At 30.6% G+C, this 25,131-nt stretch overlaps 1 protein-coding gene and 1 long non-coding RNA gene across 3 annotated transcripts; one reads left to right on the plus strand and one right to left on the minus strand.

Annotated features, from left to right (window-relative positions):
- The first annotated feature begins 111 nt into the window (after positions 1-111).
- On the plus strand, positions 112-10,084 carry LOC111707847 (uncharacterized). 2 transcript variants are annotated; one of them, XM_023481025.1, is made up of 9 exons: positions 152-164; positions 1,346-1,400; positions 1,488-1,550; positions 3,918-4,013; positions 5,197-5,272; positions 7,233-7,287; positions 7,636-7,883; positions 9,396-9,439; positions 9,596-10,084. In XM_023481025.1, the coding sequence occupies exons 2-9, from the start codon at positions 1,346-1,348 to the stop codon at positions 9,634-9,636; spliced, it is 678 nt and encodes a 225-aa protein (XP_023336793.1). In that variant the 5' UTR covers positions 152-164; the 3' UTR covers positions 9,637-10,084. The 2 variants fall into 2 exon arrangements, with proteins under 2 accessions (XP_023336792.1, XP_023336793.1); XM_023481024.1 differs by lacking the exon at positions 1,488-1,550 and having other exon boundaries at positions 112-164; positions 1,346-1,463.
- Positions 10,085-20,967: 10,883 nt separating this feature from the next.
- On the minus strand, positions 20,968-25,117 carry LOC111707840 (uncharacterized). The gene is made up of 3 exons (XR_002766539.1): positions 22,841-25,117; positions 21,703-21,723; positions 20,968-21,169 (listed from the first exon to the last, which is right to left on the minus strand). It is a non-coding gene; the product is annotated as an uncharacterized LOC111707840 (long non-coding RNA).
- Positions 25,118-25,131: the final 14 nt, after the last annotated feature.

A 25,131-nucleotide genomic window follows, 5' to 3' on the forward strand; every position in this document is an offset into this window, starting at 1 on the left:
ACAAATTTGACTTTTTCAGAATTTTGTAATTTTTATACATTTTTACTTTAAACAAATATTTCAGTCAATAAATTAGATTGGAGTTTGATCGTTATGTCAATTTAAGTGAAATAATATATTTTTTTTCAGATAAAAATGTGAAGAAAACACTCAGAAAGAAAAAAGTGAGTTTTTTTCTTTATTGGATATTTGATTACATGGAAAATGAAAACTATGTTACTTATTTTTTGATAAAATGTAATATTGTCTCATGTCTGGTGATGACGTCATTTTTATTAAAATTTTGATTTTCTTAGTGAAAATTTTTTAAGAAAGATCTTATAAGGATCAAGTATTTTTTACTGTAAAATCAAGAAGTTTTATTTGTGCGCCAAAATAGGAAAATATAAAAGACTCAAAGATTCCAAATTTTTTTCTTTTTTTCAAAAATGTAATATTGCCAAATGTTCAGTACAAAATGATTTCTTACACCGGGTTGTCAAAATAAACACGGAATTATTTCGTAAGTTCACTTTTAGAAGTATCCCAGTTATGAAATTTATCACCAAAAACTTCTAATTATGGGATTTCCAAAATGTGGTCTACAATTTTTCAGCTTAACTGTTGACAGAAATATGGTGAAGTTCCTCTAAAAGCAACAAAATAGCTGAAATAATCAATTTTAAAGAGTCAAAAAGGAAAAAAGTGAGATTGTATATTTTATTTATATCGAACGCGGAGTTGAATCTACGAACCAAAATTGCGTAATGATTAATTGATTGCCGTGGAGAACGTCGTCTTTGTATGTAAAAGTTTAAAAACTAAAACGTGATTTTGTTGCTAACTTAAATGTCAAAAGTTTTCATGTATTAGTATATAATGGCTAACACAATGAAATTGAAATATGATAACTTTAAATTTTCTTCTTGAAAAGCTCTAACGGTTTTATTTCTGTCAAGAATTTTATTTTTTCTTCTAATTGAATATTTTTTATATTGACTTAAAACGAGTCTTCTCTCACTGAATGCTCGTTCAGTAAAGTCATTCGTTCATAAAAATCGTTGTTCGGTAAAAAAAAATTAAAGTGTGTTCCAAAACTTTCTGAAAATTCGTTTGTTCAGTAAAAAAACAATAGTTTTTTTCAAATTTCTACAAACGGTTTTAATCGTTCTATTTTGTTTACTTCGTTTATTTAAAAACTCAAATTTTTTCAATTCCAAAAACCAAAAAATTGATTATTTTTAATTATGGTTTCTCCATAACTTTAGCATTTCTGTACAAGCAACCAAAGAGTAAATTGTTAAAACCCCTTTTCAAGCAGAATAGAGATGATATCTTCCACTGTTCTGATCAGATCCTTTTATAGATGGTTCCTGCAGAGGCTGATCTGGTAACATGTAGTTCTGATCTACCCTGTACAGATCTATATACGTACTGTGATACATTTCTATCCCGTTGTCAATCCTGCTCCCAGCTTTGTAAAGGTAAAGTGCAGTACTATTGTACAGATCTATATTCGTACTGTGATACATTTCTATCCCGTTGTCAACCCTGCTCCCAGCTTTGTAAAGGTAAAGTGCAGTACTATTGTACAGATCTATATTCGTACTGTGATACATTTCTATCCCGTTGTCAACCCTGCTCCCAGCTTTGTAAAGGTAAAGGGTAGTACAATTGTACAGATCTATATTCGTACTGTGATACATTTCTATCCCGTTGTCAATCCTGCTCCCAGCTTTGTAAAGGTAAAGTGCAGTACAATTGTACAGATCTATATTCGTACTGTGGTACATTTCTATCCCGTTGTCAACCCTGCTCCCAGCTTTGTAAAGGTAAAATGTTGGTATTTGCCATTTTCTGTTGTGCGCACATGCCACGTATAATTCCAAAACAGAGAGAGGGGGTTTGAATTTTGTAGATCCAGAAAAATAATTTTTAAAACTAAATATTTTTTTTATTTTCCGTTGGTTATAGTTTCACAATATTGTTACATAATATATACTATATATCACATTGTTTAGGATACGGAAAATCAGATACACTTATTTTGTGCTGTATTAAATAGCGATTAGCAATTGGGTTCGAGAATATGTTAATTAGATAATTACAAAGTGAAGACGCCATTTTTAGACTTCCAACATATATCTTGGTGAAAGTTCTTTTGGTGAAAGGTGCCTGGAGAGCTTAAGAGAAACATATCGGTTTAAAACAGTTTAAAATGAAGCATGGAAGTTTTCTTAATTTTTTTTCCGCTCGATTGCGTTTAATAAACCTTTCTTTACGATGCATTCGTCGCCATAGACTGAAGACGATGCTGAACGATAATTTTTTTCCAAAATATAGTCGAAAAAAGTAAGCTTTTGTAGAAATCTTTGCTTCTTTCGTGATCTTGTGCTGTGGTTGCGTATCTCTCTGATTGACAGTTAACTCCTGCACAAGGATAGTAGTATTATTCGGTTTTTATTTTATGGAATCTTATATGTGAGTATGTTACTTGGGTGATAATATATGTACACAATAAACTATAGTATATTACACAGAAATGATCATCTCTCCAGAGCCCGAAATTTAAAAGAGTATCGTTGAACGAAACTCCCGAGTTTCCTTTTTGGGGTCTTGGCAATTGTGTAGATTTTGATTTAAGAAATTTTAAAAAATGAAGAATATGAAGAAACTTAATAAAATAATATTTCACAACAAAAATATTGATATCCACAAAACTGCCTATTAACCCCATTCTTGAAACCCGGGTTTCAAAACTGGTTTTCATAACGATACCCTGTCTTAAGTTTTGGGCTCAGGTTTTCATACAGATATTTTATAGTATCTCCAGGTTCATATGCAGTTGTATCTTTATAATGTAGTATTATGTACCAATAGATTCAATTGTACAGGAAAATTTTCTACAATCTTAGGTTCACAACTAACTAATATGAAAAAAACTTTGTATTGCAGCGTTCATATATATAAGATATCTCCGGCTTCAGAAAAATAATTAAATTAGTATTTATTTAGGGTTAGGTTAGGTTAATACACTTTCTGGGCTGAGCGCTGAGGCTAGTACAGGCTAGGGGGCCGAGCGCTGTGGCCATGGGTTAGGTTAAGTTATGACACTTTCTGGGCCGAGCGCTGCCGCTAGGACAGGCTAGGGGGCGAGCGCTGCGGCAACATGTCTTACATTTAAGACATCACCAGCTACCAGTCTCTACGCAGGCATACCACAGATATTATTTTTCTGGATCTACAAAATTCAATCCCCCTCTCTCTGCTTTGGAATTTTACGTGGCATATATGCCTACATTACTTGCATAATAAACTAAAGATTCCATTTTCAAAGAATGTTAGTATGGTTATGGAGACCAAAGGAAAAGTACACACTAATTAATCCCTTTCCCCGTCTTAATAAGATATATTTAAAATTGCACAGTTTCAAAAATAGCTAAATCTGGATTCATTTAAATCCTTTTAGTTTGGGGTTGAATAGAATTACCGAAAATATAAAGCATAAAATATGAATGATAAAATCACCTTTAGAAGTCTGAAAGAATTTAAACTACGTATATAATATCCAAAAGATTAAAGGATTTGTTTTATTCCTTGCACTTTTAAATTGTAAGATTTTCTCTAGTTTTACAGTTTAATACTATCCCGGTTGGGATACTTTTGTCTTATTTANCAACTTAAATTTATATATATTTTCATAAAAATTTTATTTGACATTTTTTTTCAAATCAACAAAAAGTATTGTTTTTTAGTTGAAAATAATTGCAAATTTTTAAACCCTGCACTTGTGTAATAAGCAATCTTGTATCAAATGTTAGAAAATTGAAGCATCTTTAATTTTTAAAAGTTTTCTTTGAGCTAATTTTACCTTTTTTGTGGGTGTCATTGAAAAACTTTTATATGGTTTTTCAATGTTTTTAAAAATGTTTTTTTAGATAACTTTAGCGAGTGTCATCAAAAATGTGAAGGATTTCTCCAAAGTATGCTTTTTAGAGAACAGATAGCAAAAGATGATTTATACACCCTTACAGGTACATAGAATACTTTTATACACCCTTACAGGTACATACAATACTTTTATACACCCTTACAGGTACATACAATATTTTTATACACCCTTACAGGTACATACAATACTTTTATACATTCATTTTGTTCTTGTTCCTGTTATAGTCTCCTCTAAGTGTTCAAATATACCTCCATTTTGTTCTAGTTCTTTTTATTGTCTCCTTATACCTCCATTTTGTTCTAGTTCTTCTTATAGTCTCCTTATACCTCCATTTTGTTCTAGTTCTTGTAATAGTCTCCTTTAAGTATCCAAGTTAACCTCCATTTTGTTCTTGTTCTAGTTATAGTCTCCTTTAAGTATCCAAGTTAACCTCCATTTTGTTCTAGTTCTTGTTACAGTCTCCTTTCAGGATCCAAGTTAACCTCCATTTTGCTCTTGTTCTTGTTATAGTCTCCTCTAAGTATTTAAATATACCTTCATTTTGTTCTAGTTCTTGTTATAATCTCCTTATACCTCCATTTTGTTCTAGCTTTTGTAATAATCTCCTTTAATATATCCAAGTTAACCTCCATTTTGTTCTTGTTCTAGTTAAAATCTCCATTTAAGTATCCAAGTTAACCTCCATTTTGTTCTTGTTCTTGTTATAGTCTCCTTTAAGTATCCAAGTTAACCTCCATTTTGTTCCTTTTCTTGTTATAGTCTCCTTTAAGTATCATAGTTAAGCTCCATTTTGTTCTTGTTCTAGTTAAAATCTCCATTTAAGTATCCAAGTTAACCTCAATTTTGTTCTTGTTCTAGTTAAAATCTCCATTTAAGTATCCAAGTTAACCTCCATTTTGTTCTTCTTGTTGTTATAGTCTCCTTTAAGTATCCAAGTTAACCTCCATTTTGTTCTTGTTCTTGTTATAGTCTCCTTTAAGTATCCAAGTTAACCTCCATTTTGTTCTTTTTCTTTTTATAGTCTCCTCCAAGTATCAAAGTTAACCTCCATTTTGTTCTTGTTCTTGTTACAATCTCCATTCCAGTTTCTAGTTATACTTCATTTTGTTCTTATTCTTGTAATAATCTCAATTTTTCTAGTCCCCGATTTGTTTTAGTTTTTATTGCACCTCCATTCAAGTATCTATGTAACCAAGTTCCAATTTGTACTAAATCATGTTGCAATCTCCATTCTAGTCCCCAATGTAACCTCCATTTTGTTTTAGTTCTTGTTGCAATATCTATTGGTTTAACCAGCATTGTTCTTCTGTTCCTATGCTTACTCGTATACTTCAAGCTAAGGTACAGTTTTAAAAATGGATTGGGTTTCCAGCAAACCACTTCAATCTTTATAGCGTAAAAGAATTTGGGAAGCAAGCGCAAAGATTGAAAGGATGCGCAAAGATTGAAAGGATGCGCAAAGATTGAAAGGATGCGCAAAGGTTGAAAGGATGCGCAAAGATTGAAAGGATGCACAATTTTGCCCACAACAAATCCACGCAAAACAAGATTTTCAACTTCAAAAATATTACATAAAAAACTTTTACAATGTGAAAATCTTTGATAATATAGTTATCATCCAGCATTTAAATTTTTTTATAATATAATGAATTTCTCAACTCTTTACCGCTTGCAGTTTTTTCTTGTAATTTTCGTCAAATTTTCCTTGCAATTTCAGCAATTTTTTTACACATTATTTCATAGAATATCAGTGTACATCTAGCTTTCAGAGGAATAACAACTGGCTCTGGCTCGGCGCTTCTAAGAGTACTCAGAGATACAGGGTGAGAGAGAAAGAGAAAATGGCAAACTAGAAAAACTTTAATTGAAAAGAAATAAACGGAACTGCAAGAAACATTGAAGGCCTGCATTAATCTTTTAAAGCTGTATTAACCTGGAGAATACTAGTTTTTTACCTAGCTGGAACCAGATTTTGCTACTGGTAGCTTTAAATATACTCCTTTTTAACAAGTCTGGTTAGCTGCTATTGAGTATCCGAACTCGTCGGAAAGACGTAAATTCTTTCGATCGAATCTGGTCTATGTTTAACCATCAAGGAAGCTCGGAACAGTTAGGTTCTTAAACAACACTCTTCAGTTTCCTGTGGCTAAACAGAACCCTGTGTGGAATAACATGATAGTACACCCTACCTGGAAAAAGAAAATAATTGTGCAGAGAAGAAGTGGTTTCTCACAGCTTCTCTTCCCCCACTCTCTTGCCAGAAGAGACAGGAACTCTGTAAACCTTGGATTAGAATCCTGATGGGTGTGCACCATGCAGTAGGATACCAGTTTATACTCTGCTGGCTGCAAGGAAAAGATTGATGTAGACGAGGCTGTATTCTGAAGCACTGTGTCTGAGAGGAGCTTACAAGAACCAAAATTCTTTTGATGAAAATATTCACTCCTTTCTTAAACTTTCTTATTCCGACTGTCATTATTAAGGTGGAATTCCGACATCAACATCCTCCGAATTTTTGAACCCGGCTTAGTGCAGTGAATTTTTTTCTTCTCCAACCTGTAAGAATATTGAATTATGAATTTATTTTTGAACCTTAACCTTCAATCAGTAGAGTCAGTATTCCTGGGAAAACTGAAAACTGTAGATCAGCTAAAAAGAAGATACAAGTCAGAGAAAGAAACTCACTGCTCTTTTTAAAATTGTGTTAAAAATTTTTAATTTAAAAATAAATTGTATAAAAAAATTTCATAGAATATTTACCTATTTTATTTTGCGGAATTTGAGTATTTATCTTGCAGAACTTGCATCATTCTGCACAAATCCCGTTTTTTTATTCCACAGTAAACCCTTAATCATGGACAAACTTCACGCCATACAGGGTTGATGCCAACCACCTGCGCATGTACCCTATACAGGATACAAAGTTGACGCAGAATGCTTGCCCACGTAGCCCAGAAGGAATTTACTTATTTGACAATTTCTTGACAATCAATCAATTCAGATGTATATTTTGAAGTAATATCATATGTTTGGCACACACTGTCTGCATTAACAACTTTCCACAGAATGGATCTAGTGGTCCATAGGAGGGAGCCCAATTGCGTATTTTTACATGACCAAAAGAGAGCATGTTGTTCAATGAAATCCATTGTTAGAACACCTAAACAATTTTTTAAGTTTATTTTGACTAAAAATTTTCTATTTGTATTTCAAAAAATTTCTCATAGAAAATTTAAGTAAATAAAGAGACATTACGATAACATTGTAATACTGTTTTTAATAATGTAATAATTATGTTTAGTAAGAAGAGAAAAATCCTGAAAAACATCTTCCCTGCAATTTACACTGTAAACCAGGTAAAATCAAAATAATGATTTTAAAGTTTTTGAAAAATGTTTAAATTTTGTAATTTTGGATATTAATAATTACAAGGAATGAAGAGAAACATTAGTCATTGTGTTTAACTTTATTTTAAGCCATTGCAAAATAATGTATTTATACACTTCTAGTATTGATACACTTCTAATTTGTAGGACTTTTTGAGTCAAATTCAAAATACACTCTAAAAGAAACAATTTGATCGTTATATAAAACCATGCTGTAAGCATTTACGTACTTTCTTAGAATTTTAAACAAAATGTAAAAAATGTAAGTGTGAAGAAGATTAAAAACAATATTTTATTTTTTTTATAATGAATTTCTAGGGAAAATGTGACGTTGGAATAAAAATGGTGAAAGAAAAAAACAAATCTAAGATATCTCCTGAAAATGGTGGACACATGACAACAGATATGTCCCCGGCAGTGCTCAGAACTGGACTGAGCCTTCAGACTGTGTCTACGCAGTTGTCTGAGGAAAGCCATCCGTACAATTCTACGCAGTCATCAGCTGTAAACTCAGCTGTTGCATATGGAAGACGACTAAACTCATCAAACAACAGACAGACTAAGAGGTAGCTTGCTTTAATATTTTATTTCTAGACATGATATTCAAAAAATGTTTTAAAATTTACTCAAATGATACAGTATGGCATGTCAAATTAACAAAATTATCCATAAAAGCTTTGTCTGATCAGGTATCAATTAGATTTTCACGTTTTCCTTTAAGTAAACTAATTAGTTTCATTACAAAGTTAATTTTAAGTTTAGAAAACTTTAACTTTGATGACTAAAGTTGCACAGAATTTGCATCCTTTGTGGAAAATACAAGTGTGCTTTTAAAGCAAGATTTAATTGAATTGAATTACACTATAAAAAAGATTGAATTGCAATCTTTTGATTTAAGAGACAAACAGTGATACAAAGGTTTCCGCGCGCTCTCAAGAATAAAAATTAAAAAAAATATAGCCAAGAAACGTTTATAAAACTAAAGCTAAAAATAATAACTTTTTTGATTGTAAAATGTACTTTTCTAAAGCTACAAAAAGTTATACTGAGCTAGGGATGTAAACTCAAAAGCGTTGCGGATGTGACACTGTAAAGTCGACAAATTCTTGAAAATTGATGCGATTTTGCATAACAGGCCACTTTTTAGGGAACTGACCTTATCATCTTTCAATATTCTAAACCTTCAACTTGCATCTTTGTAATGCCAATCTCACCCTTTACTCCTATAAATCTAGATTTATGCCCAGTTGCTGTCTCTATTGCGGATAAAACAGCTTGGCTCTTAATAACATTAAACTATAAAGAGCTATCTTATTTGCTATTTCAGATATTTATTTTGTGAAAGAACCGTTACAATTTGAGTAATTTTTATCTACAGTGAGAATCATTAAACTCTGTAATAGGAAGACGACTTTTGCACCAAAGTTAAAGTTTTAAATACTCTAATGAACATTAGACACAGCAATTGTGCAGTGCAAACAGACCAATTTTACTTAATAAATGAAGTTTAACAGATAATTGTATGCAGCAGATATATAGTTTTTGTATTGAATAATTATTTGGAACTCTTGAAAACTGTTATCGCACATTTCAGAGCTAATTATTTACTCTTACAATTTCTATGAACAAAGGTTTCGGAATTTGACAATTCTTGTTATTTAGTTGAGAAAGAATATTTTCTTAAAGTTCAAATATCAAATATAATTTTGCTACTAATTTCTTAAAATATGTCAAAAGAAAAATAATCTGGGATCTGACCTTGAAAGGGACTGTAAGTGTAAATTTAATTGTCCCTCTATACTTAGATGGTAATGTCTGATTTACAATGATACCCTTAAAATATTAATCTTATAAAAATTGCTCAGGATACTGTCGTTTTTCTAACTTAAGAAGTTTTTTATTCTGTGTTTATCTATTGATTCTTATGAGCAAGAAATGCGCAAGTCGCTAAAATTTTCTGTAGTTCTTAGTAGCGAAACAAAAAATTAAGATACAAACTTTCTAGAATTAAAACCATAAAACATTACAAAAGAAAAAATAGTCAGATAAAAAAAGCTTATGATTGAATTCTATTGCAGGTTACCGTCTGAGGACTGTGCACCCGGTGGAAAGTGTAATCTAGGAAAAAATTTTAAACTTTAATTTTTCGAAAATTCTGAAACAAAACAAATAAATATAAAAAAAACGTGAAAAGTATATAGTTTTACCTTCAGGTTTTCTTTTTAGTTTTTTGGTTGTAAAACTTTACATATAAAGTTTGAATTTTGTGATGACCCAGGTTTAGAGGAAGGTTCCGACTCCCACAGTCAAGTAGTCTAGGCTTATGTACAGTGTACACTGTACATTTATTTAGGGCAATTTCCCAGAATTGCGCCAAAATATAGATCAGCTGATGTAATGGCGGAAATCTTGAAGAAATGCATGAATTAACAACATGTGACGCCTGTGGTCTTGCCAGGGATGAGAAAGCGTCCAATTGAGTCCTTCAGTGTATTTAAAAACCCTAACTTTGTTCGAGAGCTTTCCGAAAGAATTTCTTATTCTGAATTACAAAAATTGTTCATAAATACTAACAGAATATTAGATTTTGTAACCGTTTTTGTAATGTTTAAAAATTCTGTTCAAAATTAAAAAGTTTTTTTTTATATGCTCTTTACAAATAAGGGATTTTTTTCTTATATTGAAAGAATAAAATTGTTTGTTAAACTACAGGTATACAAAAACATTCCATGTAATTAGTTGTATATAATATATTATACGTACATAATATGTACAACTGTACAAAGAGAGAAAATTTACATATCATTGCTAATAATATCATAAATGATAAACTTATTTCTTCTGAAACTGCAGCGACTACTATAAAGTTCAAATCTAAAATTTTTACATTTTTTTTTCCAATATCACAGAAGTTGCTTTTGTAATGATAAGTTGACTTTTTCAAGCATACAAACAAATCAATGCTAAAATAGCTATAATTGATAAAAAATATTTGTGATTAATTATAGAAAAAATGAGCAGCTATACAAGAACAAATATTGGTTTATTTAAATCTTTTTACAACTTTTGATGTTTTATAATTACTTTTATTTGTCAGATTTTTTTAAGATATCGTTTTTACGTCAACTAGTTTTTTTACATTTTTTACTATTATTATGATTTATACACTTAATATAATAACAATATAAAAATATAGCATGCAAGAAATAGTTAGCAATATCAAAAAATTGATATCAAATTTTACAAACACTTTTCATGATTTTCACAACTTTCGATATTTATATTTAAAATGCTTCCACAAAAAGAAACACTATTTAAATTTCTTTTCACATTTTTAAAACCTGGTGATTAAAAAAATTACTAAATAAATATATGTTTATTTATCAGAACACATTAACGCAAGGCTCATAATTATGAATATATTTGTTTTAAAAATACTTTTTTCGCGTATTTTCTAATTTTTGGAAATCTTAAAATAGTCTTACGGAAAATCTTTAAAAGCTTGTGTTCGGAACTTTAATTAATTTTATCAACTTAATAAATCTCTCTGAGTTCAAAAGTTTTACGAAAACCAAGGAAACAAGGTGGAAAACTGTAAATCTGACTTTAACTCACACATTTTTCATGTTGCAAAAATATTCTAGCAGTTTGTGAACATATTCTAATAGTTTGTGAACATATTCTAATAGTTTGTGAACATATTCTAATAGTTTGTGAACATATCCTTACTTGTTGTGAAATCATGTAACATGTAACATATAGTGTGAAGATTTAATATGTTGTGTAAACCATGAAGAAACTGCTGTGGTTATTATAGACAATAATTTTTTATTTTTTATTCTTTTCATTCAATAAATGTGTATTCAAAAACATGATTGCAGTTTAATTAAAAAAAGTATAAGGGCTGAAACATTTCGCTCCTGTCAATTTTTGTTAGCGCTATTTTTCCATTTGTCATTTCTGGAATGCGTCATTCATAAATGCAATATGACTTTTTTCTAGATGTGAAAAAGTTCCATCACACTAAACTAAGCTAGTGGGATAGATTCATATATAGGTCTATGATATGCCTGAGCTTAAAACTTTAGAATTGGATAGCCTTATCCTGATCTTATATCCACTGTGGAAACTAATGATTTTCTTAATCCTCTTTTTTGGTACACTCTGATTGGCAGAATTCTAGACACTTTTGTTAATCTCCAGATTATTATAATCAGGCATTAATTTCTCGATATCCACAATTCTAAAGTGTTCAGCTCTGGTACTGTAAAAAAGTCTGGAAGCGCCATGAAGGTTAAAGCCGTGCAAACATAGAATAGGGTCGGGCCCGTACATGTCATGCGTTACTAAGGTCAGTACAAGGATCCAATTCAAATTGACCACAGTCCACTGTGCCCTTTTCATTTCACCTAGTGATAAAACTTGGTCCTTCTCGTAGCATGAAACGTGTCAGAGGGCCAAGTACTTAATTCTTAGAATGTGAATGTCATGAGGGTTGTTTTTCATTAATAAAAAACAATGTCATGTAGCAAAAATGACGATTTCTAGGTGAACAAAATTGTTAAGTTGTAACATTTATTACAAAATAAGGGTACTGAAGTCTTCTAGGAGAAAAATAAGCTAACTCAACCAGAGTAGAACTACAATTGCCTATAAAAGTTCCTTCCAAAGACTGCAACGAATAATTGATTTATCTTCTCTAAGGTGAAGACTAATGAATAAAAGCAAGCTATTCTAGAAATATCTGATTTATCAACTTTTAGTTGTTATTTTTTAAATTTAAATTAAAATAATTTTTATATTCTTGGTATGATAATAAAGAAAAAAGGCTGAAATATTTTTTTTAACCAGTGCTATAAATAGCTAATTGAACCTAAAATTGATTTATCTACTCTGAGGTCAAGATTAAATAAAAGAATAAAATTAAAAGAGCCATACCTAGGTAAACAATTTAAATCTTTTTTTTAAGGGTAAACTGTTGGAAGAGATTCAAACATTTTATTCATAATATTGAAATTGCGGAAAGCCTTTAGAAAATTGCCTACACTTACAAAAATACAAACTGAATGTAAAATATGAAAATTCATGAGCTATTTCTTAAACATTTTGAAGACACAACTTTTGCGTTGTGAATCTCAGGATCAATCTGCATTGATCTTCATCTTATGCTGACCTACAGATTAATTATAATCCTCTTCAATATCCGTGTGCTGGGAAAACTAAAATAAAAGGATCAAGTATTGATCCACACATTGAAAAGTGGCCACATTTTATATCAAGATCAAGCCTTTCTTTGAGTTTTGTTTTGACAATGTTTGTACAAGAACGCACACTCAAGGAACATATTAATTAATTAATTTAGTTACATACGTAAAATTATTGGAACAATATGTTTTTCTCACGAAACCCTACAAAACTATACAAACACCCAAACAAAACAAAAGTGAAAATGTTGTTCAACATTGGAAGCTATAGAAAATCTAGCGTCATAAAACAAAATAGCACGCCATATACATATGTTAAAGGGATTGCTAGCTTTTTAGTGAACCTAAGCTGGGAACATTAGAATGGTGGATATCAGGATTAATGCTTAATCCTCTGTGTTTGCTAATCTCGAGACCAACATAATCTCAAGATTATGTTAGTCTTGAGATTAAATAGTTAGATCAACAAATTGGATTCTAAGAACGCCAGATTTGTTGGTTTTCTTAACTTTCACTTAATTTCTCACCCATTTATTTATTAATACATTAGTTAAAATTGGTTACAAAAGAATCTCAACCCTGTTATTAAATATTTTTCTTCACCGATTAATTTACAAAATGTGGCCGACAACAAATTCTTTATTTGTTAGACATTTATTTTCAAGGCTGTCATTGGTCAATACAATTTACTAACTATATTCCTCCACTTATATTGGAGAAAACAATGTACGGATATCCAAAGAGAGAGAAAAGAGTGGATTAAGGACTAAAATTAAAAGTTTCCACAGTGGATATACGGATTAAGTAGTTAGGATTAAAGGTTATTCATTGTGAAGTTCCCAGCTCAGATCTGTTAAAGACATAGAGAATAGAATATATAGAGAGGAATTTACTAGAAAAAAGTGTAAAACGGCCATTTTGTTGTACTGTTTCCATACTGCAGGTGTACTTCACAAATTTAAGCTATATAACCTGTTGGGCCCTGGAATATCATTTTATAGAAAATCAAAAAATATTTTTAAAAGAAAACCAAATTATTAAATAGGCTGGTTTCATAATTGACCAATGATCATTTCACATAGACTCTATGCCTTCCACTGTACAAACGATGATTTTCCGGTATAACTATAAATCAAATGATGTTTTTATTCACCTAATTCATTACAAAGTTTATTTAACAGCTTTAAAAATTTCGAAATTGAAATGAATAGTCTAAGGAACATACTGTATTTATGTACTCTACTGCATATAATTTGTGAACATTTACATGATTTGTACACTTTGAACTCCCTTTCAGGCTGAAAGGGACTGAACAAATTCATACCGAGAGATTCTTTTAATTCCTCTCTATATATTCTATTCTCTATGGTTAAAGAATATCTTGTAGTTTTGTTGTGTAGAAATAAGAAAGAGACTGACAAGCAGTACACATAATCTAAATGGAGAGTTTACGATCAACACTATATACTTGTTTTCAATTAATAAGGTATTTCCATGTACTTTATTTATTATCTTTGAATATATACTCTAAATCCCTTTATAAAACCTTTCTTTATGTTAACAGACAAATATACTTACGAATCTGGCTTTCGTCGCAAAAGAACCACGCACCAGTATTTTTTAGTGTATATATCTCTATATTTTTCCTATTATCTCAGTACATATATATCTCACTAGAAATTAGACAGAATAAGGGTTCGGATAGAGATGGTCATCAATTTTGTGAATGAGTTCAGATAGAGATAGTCATCAATTTTGTGAACGAGTTTAGATAGTGATGGTCATCAATCTTGTGAATGAGTTCAGATAGGGATGTTCATCAATTTTGTGAACGAGTTCAGATAGAGATGGTCCTTAATTGTGTGAAGGAGTTCCGATAGAGATGGTCATTTCTTTTCTGAACGAACAAAATTTTTTATAAACAATCGTGCTGCCTAGAAAATAAAACACGACAATGAGCGCCTATCTTGGATTGTTCAGCAAAATAAAAAAATATCGTTTTATAAAACGAAGGACAGAAATCAATGATTTAAAATCTTTTGAATGGTCTTTTACCGAACAAACAACCTTTACTGAACAAACGACTGAAAAAAAATAGGTTTAGGGAGGAAATAAGCAAAGCAAATGGAAAATGAACAAAATCATTTTTTCAAAGAATTGAAAAAACGAATGAAATGGTTAGTTTATGAACGATAAACGAACGAAAGGAAAAAAGCTGACACAACCATCATCTCTAAGTAGAGGCACTTGTTTATTTATTTTGTCTATGTTTTCCCCTCCAACTAAGAAAATATATCCTATGTTGAGAGAGATGGATACATCAAATGATCCAAGATACAAAAGAACACGAGAAGACAATTTAAAAAATTAGTCCCCTGGGGGTTACCTACCTACCTTCATTCATTCCTATTTTCAAATATGTAATTCTACAATGCTTATACACTATTATAAACTAGAACTTCCCTACATGGGGCCTGTCCTCATTCCTATTATTAAACATATAATTTTACAATGCTACACTATTATACTCTAGAACTTCCCTAGATGGGGCCTGTTCTCATTCCTATTTTTAAACATATAATTTTACAATGCTACACTATTATACTCTAGAACTTCCCTAGATGAGGCCTGTTCTCATTCCTATTTTTAAATATATAATTTTACAATACTACACTATTATAAACTAGAACTTCCCTAGATTGGGCTTGTTCATTGGAAGTACTGCCCTGTTTTGCCTGGCATAATCTGTATGGGTACTGTACACTGTACAGCACGCTCTATCTGGATAGATGTCTGCCGAGTTCTTGAAATAAACCAGACTATGAGGACACTATGAACAATTTTAGCGTTTATATTCTCTGTAATTGAAAAACTTCATTTTCGCAAATTTTCTTTTCCAAATAATGGCCTGGTGCATTTTTAAAAATAAAAAAAGTTAAATTAATCAAAGCATACTTAAAAGAACATGAAAAGACAATCTAAGAAATTAGTCCCCTGGGAGTTTCCTACACTCATTCCTTTTTTTTTAATTACATATTTTTTACACTGTAAGGGCGCTCCCCTTTTCTTTGAATAAAGTAGTTTGACGAGAAACCAACTGATCCTGGCCACTGTAGCTGTATGGGATAGAAATCGCTTTTTGTGTACTGACAGACGGATCCCTAATTTGGCGGATCTCAGAGCTGCACTTCTCAATGGAAAAAAATAACGGTAAAAAAAGATTTCCATGAGCCCGAGGGAAGACTTGCAGATTTCCTTCTATGTCACTGGATTTTATATTTATTTTATACAGAGGTCAAGGGCTTGAATCGACTCTAATTACTCTTTAATAATATTTCAAAAATCTCTATTATCTTTTTACTCAGAATCGAAAATCAGACTTAAAAGTTTTCAATGTCAAAATTCTAAACTTGAATATCACGTTTCTGGAATTAAAATTTGAAGTTTTTAATATCACGTTTCTGGAATTAAAATTTACTATTGTAATTCTAAACCTAATGACTTTAATGGCAAAAAAATCAAGGCTTTTCTTTCTACTTAGTTAAACCGAAACCTGGAACCTAGCTGACTGCCAGACGGATCTTGGATCTGGCGGATCTCAGTGCTGTACTCCTCAATGAAAAAATAAAGGTAAAAATAGATTTCCACAAGCCCCGGGGAAGACTGACAGATTTCTTTCAATCTCATTGGATTTTATATCTTTTTTATACTGAAACCAAGGGCGTGCACATGGACCACAATGGATTGTAAAGGTTTAACTCTTTTGAATCGAATCTAATTTACATACTCATTAATAAGACTTCAAGATTTTAAATTATGCTCAAAATCGAAAATCTAACTTAAAGTTTTCGATGTCAAAATTCTAAATTTGAAAATTTTAATATCACGTTTCTGGAGTTAAAATTTACTATTGTAATTCTAAACCTAATGACTTTACTGTCAAAAAATTCAAGGTTTTCTTTCTACCTAGTCAAACCGAAACCTGGTAGATAGATGACTGCGAGAAGGATCTCGGATCTGGCGGATCTCAGAGCTGTACTTCTCAACAGAAAAAATAACGGTAAAAATAGAATTCCATGAGCCCCTAGGAAGACTGTCAGATTTCTTTTCAATTTCACTGGATTTTATATCTATTTTATACAGAGGCCAAGGGTCTGCACATGGACCACAATGGACTGCAAAGGTTTAACCCTATTGAATCGAAGTTAAAAAGTTAATAAGTTAAAAATTTCATTGCTATGAGTCTTGATTTAAATAGGTTGTGGTCATAATTCTGCATCCTCAATTTTCCTATTTTACCTAATCTCTTGTGTTTTTAATTTACTAATCTCTTTTTTAATTTACAAATAATCTTCTACATATAATGTTATTAAATCCGGTATACCGAATATTTGAATAAAACACTTTGTTCTTCTCTTCACAATTAATTCTTTATAATTACTATAATTACTGTTTCAAAAGTTGTAACTATTCAGAAGTATATGTTTTAAAAATCTGAATTTACTCAGGTTGCATGTAAGCACTACCGATTGCTTGCTTTAAATAAACTAATAGTTTCTTTTAATTATTTAGTTTGAACAGAACTGAAACGCCTCCGGAACTAGCAGAAAACAGCCATAAAATGCAACGCCGAGAAACCAAGATGTCACAAGATAAGGGGACAACAAAGAGTTTGTCTCTCTCTCTTTCTGTCGACCATCCATGTTTATATAGATGAAGCGTTATCTAGGAACCTCAATGATCCTAGTTATTACATTTCATAAAATATGCTGCCTCAATACTAAAGAGCTAACATAATTGCTTTTTGGCTTAAAAGATACTAACGATGAACCTTCAATGTTCGTATTTAGTATATTACTTAATTATTACGTTCCTTCGGACACCTTGCTAATGAAGCCTCAATATTACTAAAGACGAACCATCAATGTTCGCATTTAGTACTTTTCTTAATTATTATGTTCCTTCGTATACTTCTAATTAATGTTTTCCTTCTTTCACCTTGTTTATGAAGCCTCAATATTAACGAATTAACATATGTTTGCTTAAAATATTAACGAGGAACGGTCAATGTTCCTCGTTATGAAGCTCACAATAATTTTCTTTAATGTAAAAATGAAAACTCGCTCCCATGTATGTTTATGTGAAAGCATACACACTGTTAATTGTAGCATTTTCCAATAAGAGATAACACGCACTGTGTTTGTAGTATCTCCCAGTCAGATTTCATAAAAGTATGCTATCCTTTAATATATAATGTAGTTTTTTCTCTCGAACTGATGCTTTACCAATACTTGAATATAAATTTACCAGCAATCCAGACATGAAAAAACGAAAATAAATGTATCTGTTAAAATTAAATTTCGCACTTATTTGATTTATAATTGAATGTCCATGAAAATATCATAAGAAAGTTTTGTGTTAAATCCATATTAACAATCTTGTAACCTATAATGATACGTAAATAAATATCTAGATTTAAAAAAAAGTCTTATATCTTCTGGGTTACCCTGTTTTCCTTAACAACGATGTAGATATTGAAAATAACTTAAAGGAATATTTTTTTTAATGCATTGTATTCCCCAATGAATGAGTGATAAAGTAGGTACACTGAAAGGGTGTGACCGACAATGTATTGTAGTTTGAACTGAGAATTTAGTATTGTAGAGAATTTTTTTAGGAATCATTTGAGACCTATGGGACGTTTTTACGGTGCATATTTTTTCAGCAAGAGCACAAATTCAATCTTTAGAATCCTCATAGATTATTCATTTTTGAGAGATTATTTTGAGAATCGGTTTAAAAAAAAAATTTATTCAATAACGACGAGGAAAAATGTAGTACAAATTCTACAATAAACTAATTAGTTTTTAGGAACAAGTTGTGAAAATTGAAATTAACTATTATCACCGAAAATAAGTAATCTTGTTTAGTTATTGGTTTCTGTAATGTTTCATTGTTCACAAACATTTTCTGTAGATTTCCTGAAAGTTTTATTGAAAAGACGACATTTAAAGAATTTGAAGAAATTAGCCAACAAAAAGGAATAAGAAATTCAATTCATTCCCGTGTAGACCCGGCCCGCCCAAAAGTGAGACTAGGACAGTCTTTAAGGCTCAAACTCAGTAATTATACATCATTAAAGCGTTTTATATGTCTTAAATGAATCATAAATATATTATTATAAAGATTTATTCACACACAAAGATATAAATACATATATAAATGGTTTAGTTTTAAATTTGTTTAAATAAATTTTTGAAAATACAGGTTTCCAAAAGAAAAGAGAAAAATCAATTATGCACAAATAATTTCTCTACAATACTACATTCTCAGTTCAACTACCATACATTGCCGGTCACTCCCTTTAAGCGCCGAAATGAGCAGACAGGGACCAAAAGTTTCATTATAAACTATATTAAAATTACTCTTCAGAGGCAAATAACTCTCAAGAACTTTTTTTGAAATGTTTATATAAAAACAGGGCTGCCAACAATTTACTCTTTTCTTCTCCATGTTACATGTTGGAGAAAAAATAGGGTTTTTTGTTACTTGCATTTTAAAAAATAGAAATTTGCTGATATTTTTTTTTAATTTTAGTTTGTTTTTGACAATTTTATGCTTTTCCTATAAAGATTTCTTCCGTTTTAATAGTTGTTTTCCATAATAAGAAGCAAATTATAAGTTTTTATTGAAGCTTGAATCACTCCAGTATGCCAAGTCCATTAGTGCCTGATCCAATCATGGTTCAGTCATGTGTTATTGTAGTCTTTTCTGAACCAATAAAAATAGAATGGCGGTAACATCTATCTTTCTATCTATCTCATTATCCAATCAGAGATATGAATCCTTCAATCGGCGCTATAACAGTAAATATTTACTTCTACTGAAACTCTAGTATGAAATTAACGTTTGTTGTTATTTCCTAATGGGAGTGTAGTTGTAATTCCAATTGACTCTAAATGTGTAGAGTGGGATGTTCAATACACTTTTGTCTGATGAAGAATGAATGAGAAATATGCTTATTTACTTAGTTAACATTTTTTGCATTAATACTTTTTAGATAAAAATTACCATATCTTCATCTTTCATGGTTACTCGTATAGAGGTTTAAAGTGCAACAGTGTGAATTGAACACAGGGAGTAAGGAATAGAAGGGAGATATAACTGACGCGGTTCGCCCTATCAAATGATTATGAGTGCTTTGCAGACGGGTACTCCATTTATATAAAAAATATTCAAAATAGGTTATTGTATACGAGGTAATTGTACATCAGACAAATATTTCTTATATAAATGGAGTACCCGTCTGCAAAGCATGTATAATCATGGTAGGGCGCACCGTGTCAGTTATATCTCCCTTCTATTCTTTACTCTCTGATTAAACATCTTCAAATAAAGGGTTCTTGAAACTTCGTCTACAGCCCCTTTAAATGTATCCTTTTGATTGTTTGTCCGTTCAATTTTAAAAACTACAGTTCATTAACAAAACGTTGGCCAGCCCTATTTGGTAGAAAATCTAAATTTTGGAAATCCTGTAAAAATCATGTTTATTAGGAGGACACTCCAGAAAACTAGAGAGAGTGCACTTTCAAACTTTTTCTATCCATTTCGTAAAGAAAATATTTCATGTGGCCGTTAGTTTTAGTGTTCATTTTGTCAACGGTATTTTTTGGGTTTTAAAAGTTGCCGTTAGTTAACGATCTCAAATTTTTTAACATTGTCAAAGGAAGATATTCTGCCGTTAACAGTTGTTTTTTTGCAATTATAATGGCATTATAAAATTTTTAACGGTTTGTAGTATAAGGTTTCCAATCGTAATTCCGTTAAATAATTTGCTCAGTGGTACAGAAAAACAACATTACAATGTATATAATGTCGTTAAGGAGCAACACAATTTAATTAATAACTTATTAAATCACTTATTCAGTTAAATGGGCCTGCTGTAGTCTAAAGTGTAATCTTCCTTTGCCAGAGTTTTCTGGTTATCATGCTGCATATGAATATTTTGAAATAAAAGATTAAATTTTATTCAATCTTCTTAGTATTTGAGACTGAAATGTTAGTAGTAAAGTTCAATTTACTTTATGCCACTACCAAAGTTTAAATTTAATTTTTTGTTTTGTTGAATGGAATTGCGCAATAATTAATTGCATTTATTTCGTGCTATAAATTAAAGCTTAAGTGGAATATTATCAAAAAATTTAAACACAAGCGTAAAAAGTTGCATTTATTGCATGCAATCATTTAGGAATTGCGCGGAATTAAATTCACTCGCGCGCAAGGGCTCACATTTGCGCCCAAGTAAAATCCACTTGCCTTGAAAACCTTATTTGCAGTTTTATTAATTGTTAACTAATACTTTTTAAAATTCTGAGCATCCAGAAACTTTCCTTGCAGGGTCAAATTTTTGAAACTCCATATTTTTCTTGATTCAGTAGAAAGTATATAAGCCTTTACGTACATTTATTTAATTTGTAGCATTCACTATAGAATTAGTGTTGATAATCGGTACAAACAATATAAGATATTATAGATACGATTTTTCCATTCCCACACGCTTGAGTATGAATCGCAGAAAATGATTCCTCTTGTGTGTTAAAAGACTGTTAGGCAGTTATTTCCTCCCACAATAATGAACACATTTGCCTCTAAAAAAAATAATAAAAAAATTTTGTTTTTATTTCACCAAAAAGAGCAGACAAAGTCTAAGTTATGCTTTCAAAATGTAGCTTTAACTATATATCATTTAGCAGTGTGAACAGGAACTGCGTCCTTGCTACAACATCAAATTGCAAAGATCTGAGTTTGTTGCAAAAAATAAGTTTCTTCATGCGACTGGTGTAATAATAAAAAACAATGAATTTCAAAGTTGATATATTGTCATTTAACTTAGCATTATAAAACGATTAAATATTTCAGTTTCTAAAGAAATTTTCACAATTGTGAAAGGATAAATAAATTTAAAGACACTGTAAATTAATCTCATGTGACCTTGCATTTTAGGAGGGACATGCCTGATTCACATTAGTAACCTTAAAATGATCTGGTTTTATGATATGAAAAATATTTTTTTTTCCAGCTGGCTATTTTCGCTTTTGTTAGGAAGCATAAATGCGCAACTCGTAAGTCACACTTCAAATGGAGGTCACTTGAAAATACGTTTACAGTTCCTTTGAATAACCTGCTATTCGGAGTGTAACATCTGAAAAAACAGATGAAATTAGACGGATTAGTTGCAGGGTTACCCACAAAGGATGAGACTATAAAGACGACTCAAAACACTTTACTTATGACAATTCAAAGCTTGATTTGGTTTCTGTCTTCAATATAGTGTTTTAATGGTTCACTGATTGATCAAGCACATAACTAAGCCAGTATTGGCCTGCAAGGAACCCAATGTGTAAGAAAAGGAACTAAACAAATTCCTTACAATCGTCTTTGAAGTCTCATCATTCGTGAATAACCCTGTGTTGGAGAAAAGGGACTAAGTATTGTTTTTAAAAAAATGTTATCGCATACAATATTTTTTGAACCCAAAGAATACAGTTTTAAACTTGATTGTGCGAAAAATTTCTGTATAAATTGTATAAAATGTCAATGTATTTCAAATAGTTTCAAAAATCTAAACATGACATTGGTTTTAAAAACAATCCTTGCACAAGGATGGGAAAAGTTCTGTTAACAAAACGGAGGTTTCTGAAACTAACGGAAGAGTCCGTTGATTAACGGCAAAAACCGTTAATTTTTAAATCGATATGAACAAAATTAACAGTTGAAAAAAACCGGATATACCATAAAATAATGACAAATTTTGTTCTTTTCTTCAGCTTAAAATTACATAAGACTTGCAGCAAATAAAATTAATTTTATTATTTATGCCGTTTTCTGATTTTTCCCTTTTTTTTTTCTTGTTTTATGCTTTTAAGTGTTGTCTTCAAAATTGTCCAGATATTTTACATGAAATAATCGTTAAAGGCTCGTTAACGGCTTTAACCATTTACAATATATAAAATATCTCCCGTTAAAACCTTTAATAAGATAATGAGATTGCCATTAAATGGTAGCTTAAAATAACAAAAATTACCTTAACGAAAAGAACATTTTGTTTTTTTTGGATATTTAAATTAAACAAACAGCTACCGGGACATTTTTTTAACGGTATTAGCTTACAGTTAACAAACAGCTAAAAAAATGTCCAGCCCTATCTGATTTAAATTAAAAGTACAGAAACTGCAACTAAGATAGTCAGAATAAAACATTTTTTTAATGGAAGCTTAAATAAGTTTGATTGTTTACCTTTTTTCATTTAAAACAATTACCTTGGACAGTCTGTAATTGGACATGGTCAGAATGTTCGTTATTACCTTGCCAAAACAAAAAAGTAGTTTATGATGATTTTTTCATAATCCAAATCATAAATATCAATTTTGACTTGTTTTATCTACATTTTAGAGATAATGCAATATCAGTGAAACAAATTAATCATTAGTTACTCACCTGTTCAGCATTTTTAATTGTATTTGTTAATTGTTCGTTAACGAACCATTTCATTCATTTTTTTCAATTGTTCAAAAATATTGATTTCGTTCAATTTTAAAATTATCGTTCATTTTCCATCTATTTCTTTTGTTTTCTTATTGAACAATTGTTAAGTAAAATCGTTCTTTAGTAAAGCTGGTCAATTGTTAAAATTGTTTGCTCATAAAAATCGTTTGATCAATCATTTTTTTAAAGTCAATCTTTCAGAGTATTTATTCGATCAGTAAAAAAACTAACAATTGATCATGAATGATCAAGATTGTTCAACGATTTTAAATAATTAATTTTTTTGAGTTTGTTTTAAAAAAACTATCTTTCTTTAATTTCTCTCAACAATCCAAGTTGTTCATGTATCGATGAAAAAAAATAATAAAATGTAAAGATGACTTTCCTGGAACATGGCCACGTCTGTTTCTTGGATTTGAATATATGCCTAAATACAATAATATGTTAATAATCACATGTCATGAGATTTTGTTAGCTTAATCTTAAGTCGGGCCCAAGGTGAAGCCCTAAACTAGGGCTTAAGAAATAAAAACTTTGTCCGATGTGATAAATCTAATCAAAAATGCATTTTTTGATTCAAAGAGTTTTAAAAAGTTTGAATACTCCCATGCGACAAATCTAGGCTTTAATTTTTTTTTAATTGATCTTTGTCTAGAAATGAAGCTTTACAATATTTTATATAATCAGAAAGTGTCTAACTTTCAGAATGATGTAAATCTGAATGTTTTTAAGTTAAAATGTCCAACTATAAAGATATCTATCCTTGACTATATACTTAAACTTAAACTATTGTCTTGATGCCTTAGCCAGACAAAGTTAAAAACAATGTAAAGAGTACAACTGGAAGTCAAACTCTTTTTATTTACGCTAAGATCTTTTGGAACCGTTTCTAAAAATTTGGTTTTCAGTACTTTAACATTCTTTTGTTCAACACTCTTAAAGATGGAAACTCTCTGATTATAGACTCTATAAATGGAACTTTATAAAAAGACTTACTTTTATCTGTCAGAATATATTTCACAAAGGTAGAGAATAGAGTGGCAATATACAAAGTTTACAAAGCTTTTATACTAGAATAGTCACAAGGGATTGCCCTTGCGCACAAATATATAAAGGATAACATACTATAAATACAAAAATTCCTTGACATACATGGTTTTATTGGTTAAAAAAGAGGATTTACACCAAATTTTGGTCTGTTATTGGTCGATACAAATGGTTTCATGGTTCTATTGGATAAAGAAGAATTGTACGTCAAATTTTGGTATACTATTAGTCGATTGAAATGGCGCTGAAGCCTAGCTTGAAGTTGGTTTTTACTAGATTTTTCAGACCTCTGAGTCTTTTTTTAGAGGTTAAACATGTTGAAATGCATTGTAAGAAATAAACTGTGTTTTTCGTTGCTATGTTAAGTGATTTAAACATTTAAAGATCAGGATGTAAATTTCTAAAGGTTTTCAAAAATTTATGAGAGGAACATACATTTTAGCTTATCTATATGTAGAGATTTTATTCAAAAAATGTCTCAAAATCCCCTTCTTCTTTGAAACTAAGGTTAAAAAAAATTAATATAAAATGGTAATTTTGGTTGTTTTTTAGACTTTGTTTATAAAATAAAGTTAAAGACCATAATAAAAGTAAAAAAACTTCAAGATTTTACTTGCAAATCTAATCAGGGAATAAACATCCATTTAAAATATACTTCGCAAACAAATATTTTTGTCTATCGTTTGTTTTACCCCAACACATCAAAAGCTATATCAAGGTTTGGTGGGGATGGTTGAGAAGAGTTGCGAGTAGACTTGTTGTGCTTTTGTTCTATGATCTGTTGTTGAATTCTCCAGGAAGTTTGTTTGATGAACTTTGTTCGCTGCTACCTGGTGTTGTAGCAACTGTCTCGAGTGGATTATTTTTACTATCCACTAAGCCCAACTATTTCTTTGGTTGGAGCACTTCTTGGATTCAATTCTTGTCTTGGTATTTTTTCTTCTTTTGCATTTTTCTTTTACTCCATTAACCCTATCTCTGCTGGGGTACTTGAAAACCAGGATATGCTGGGGGGGGG

This window comes from Eurytemora carolleeae, unplaced genomic scaffold, assembly GCF_000591075.1.
Source record: "Eurytemora carolleeae unplaced genomic scaffold, Eaff_2.0 scaffold837, whole genome shotgun sequence".
Classification (NCBI taxonomy): Eukaryota; Metazoa; Arthropoda; class Copepoda; order Calanoida; family Temoridae; genus Eurytemora; species Eurytemora carolleeae.

Excerpts from the sequence above, each read along its gene's own strand:
- LOC111707847 (XM_023481024.1), top strand. The coding sequence starts at position 1,346 with ATGGTTCCTGCAGAGGCTGATCTGGTAACATGTAGTTCTGATCTACCC. Across the intron at positions 4,014-5,196 it reads TGATTTATACACCCTTACAG|TTCTTGTTGCAATATCTATT; the intron begins GTACATAGAATA and ends ATTTTGTTTTAG. Across the intron at positions 7,288-7,635 it reads CAATTTACACTGTAAACCAG|GGAAAATGTGACGTTGGAAT; the intron begins GTAAAATCAAAA and ends ATGAATTTCTAG.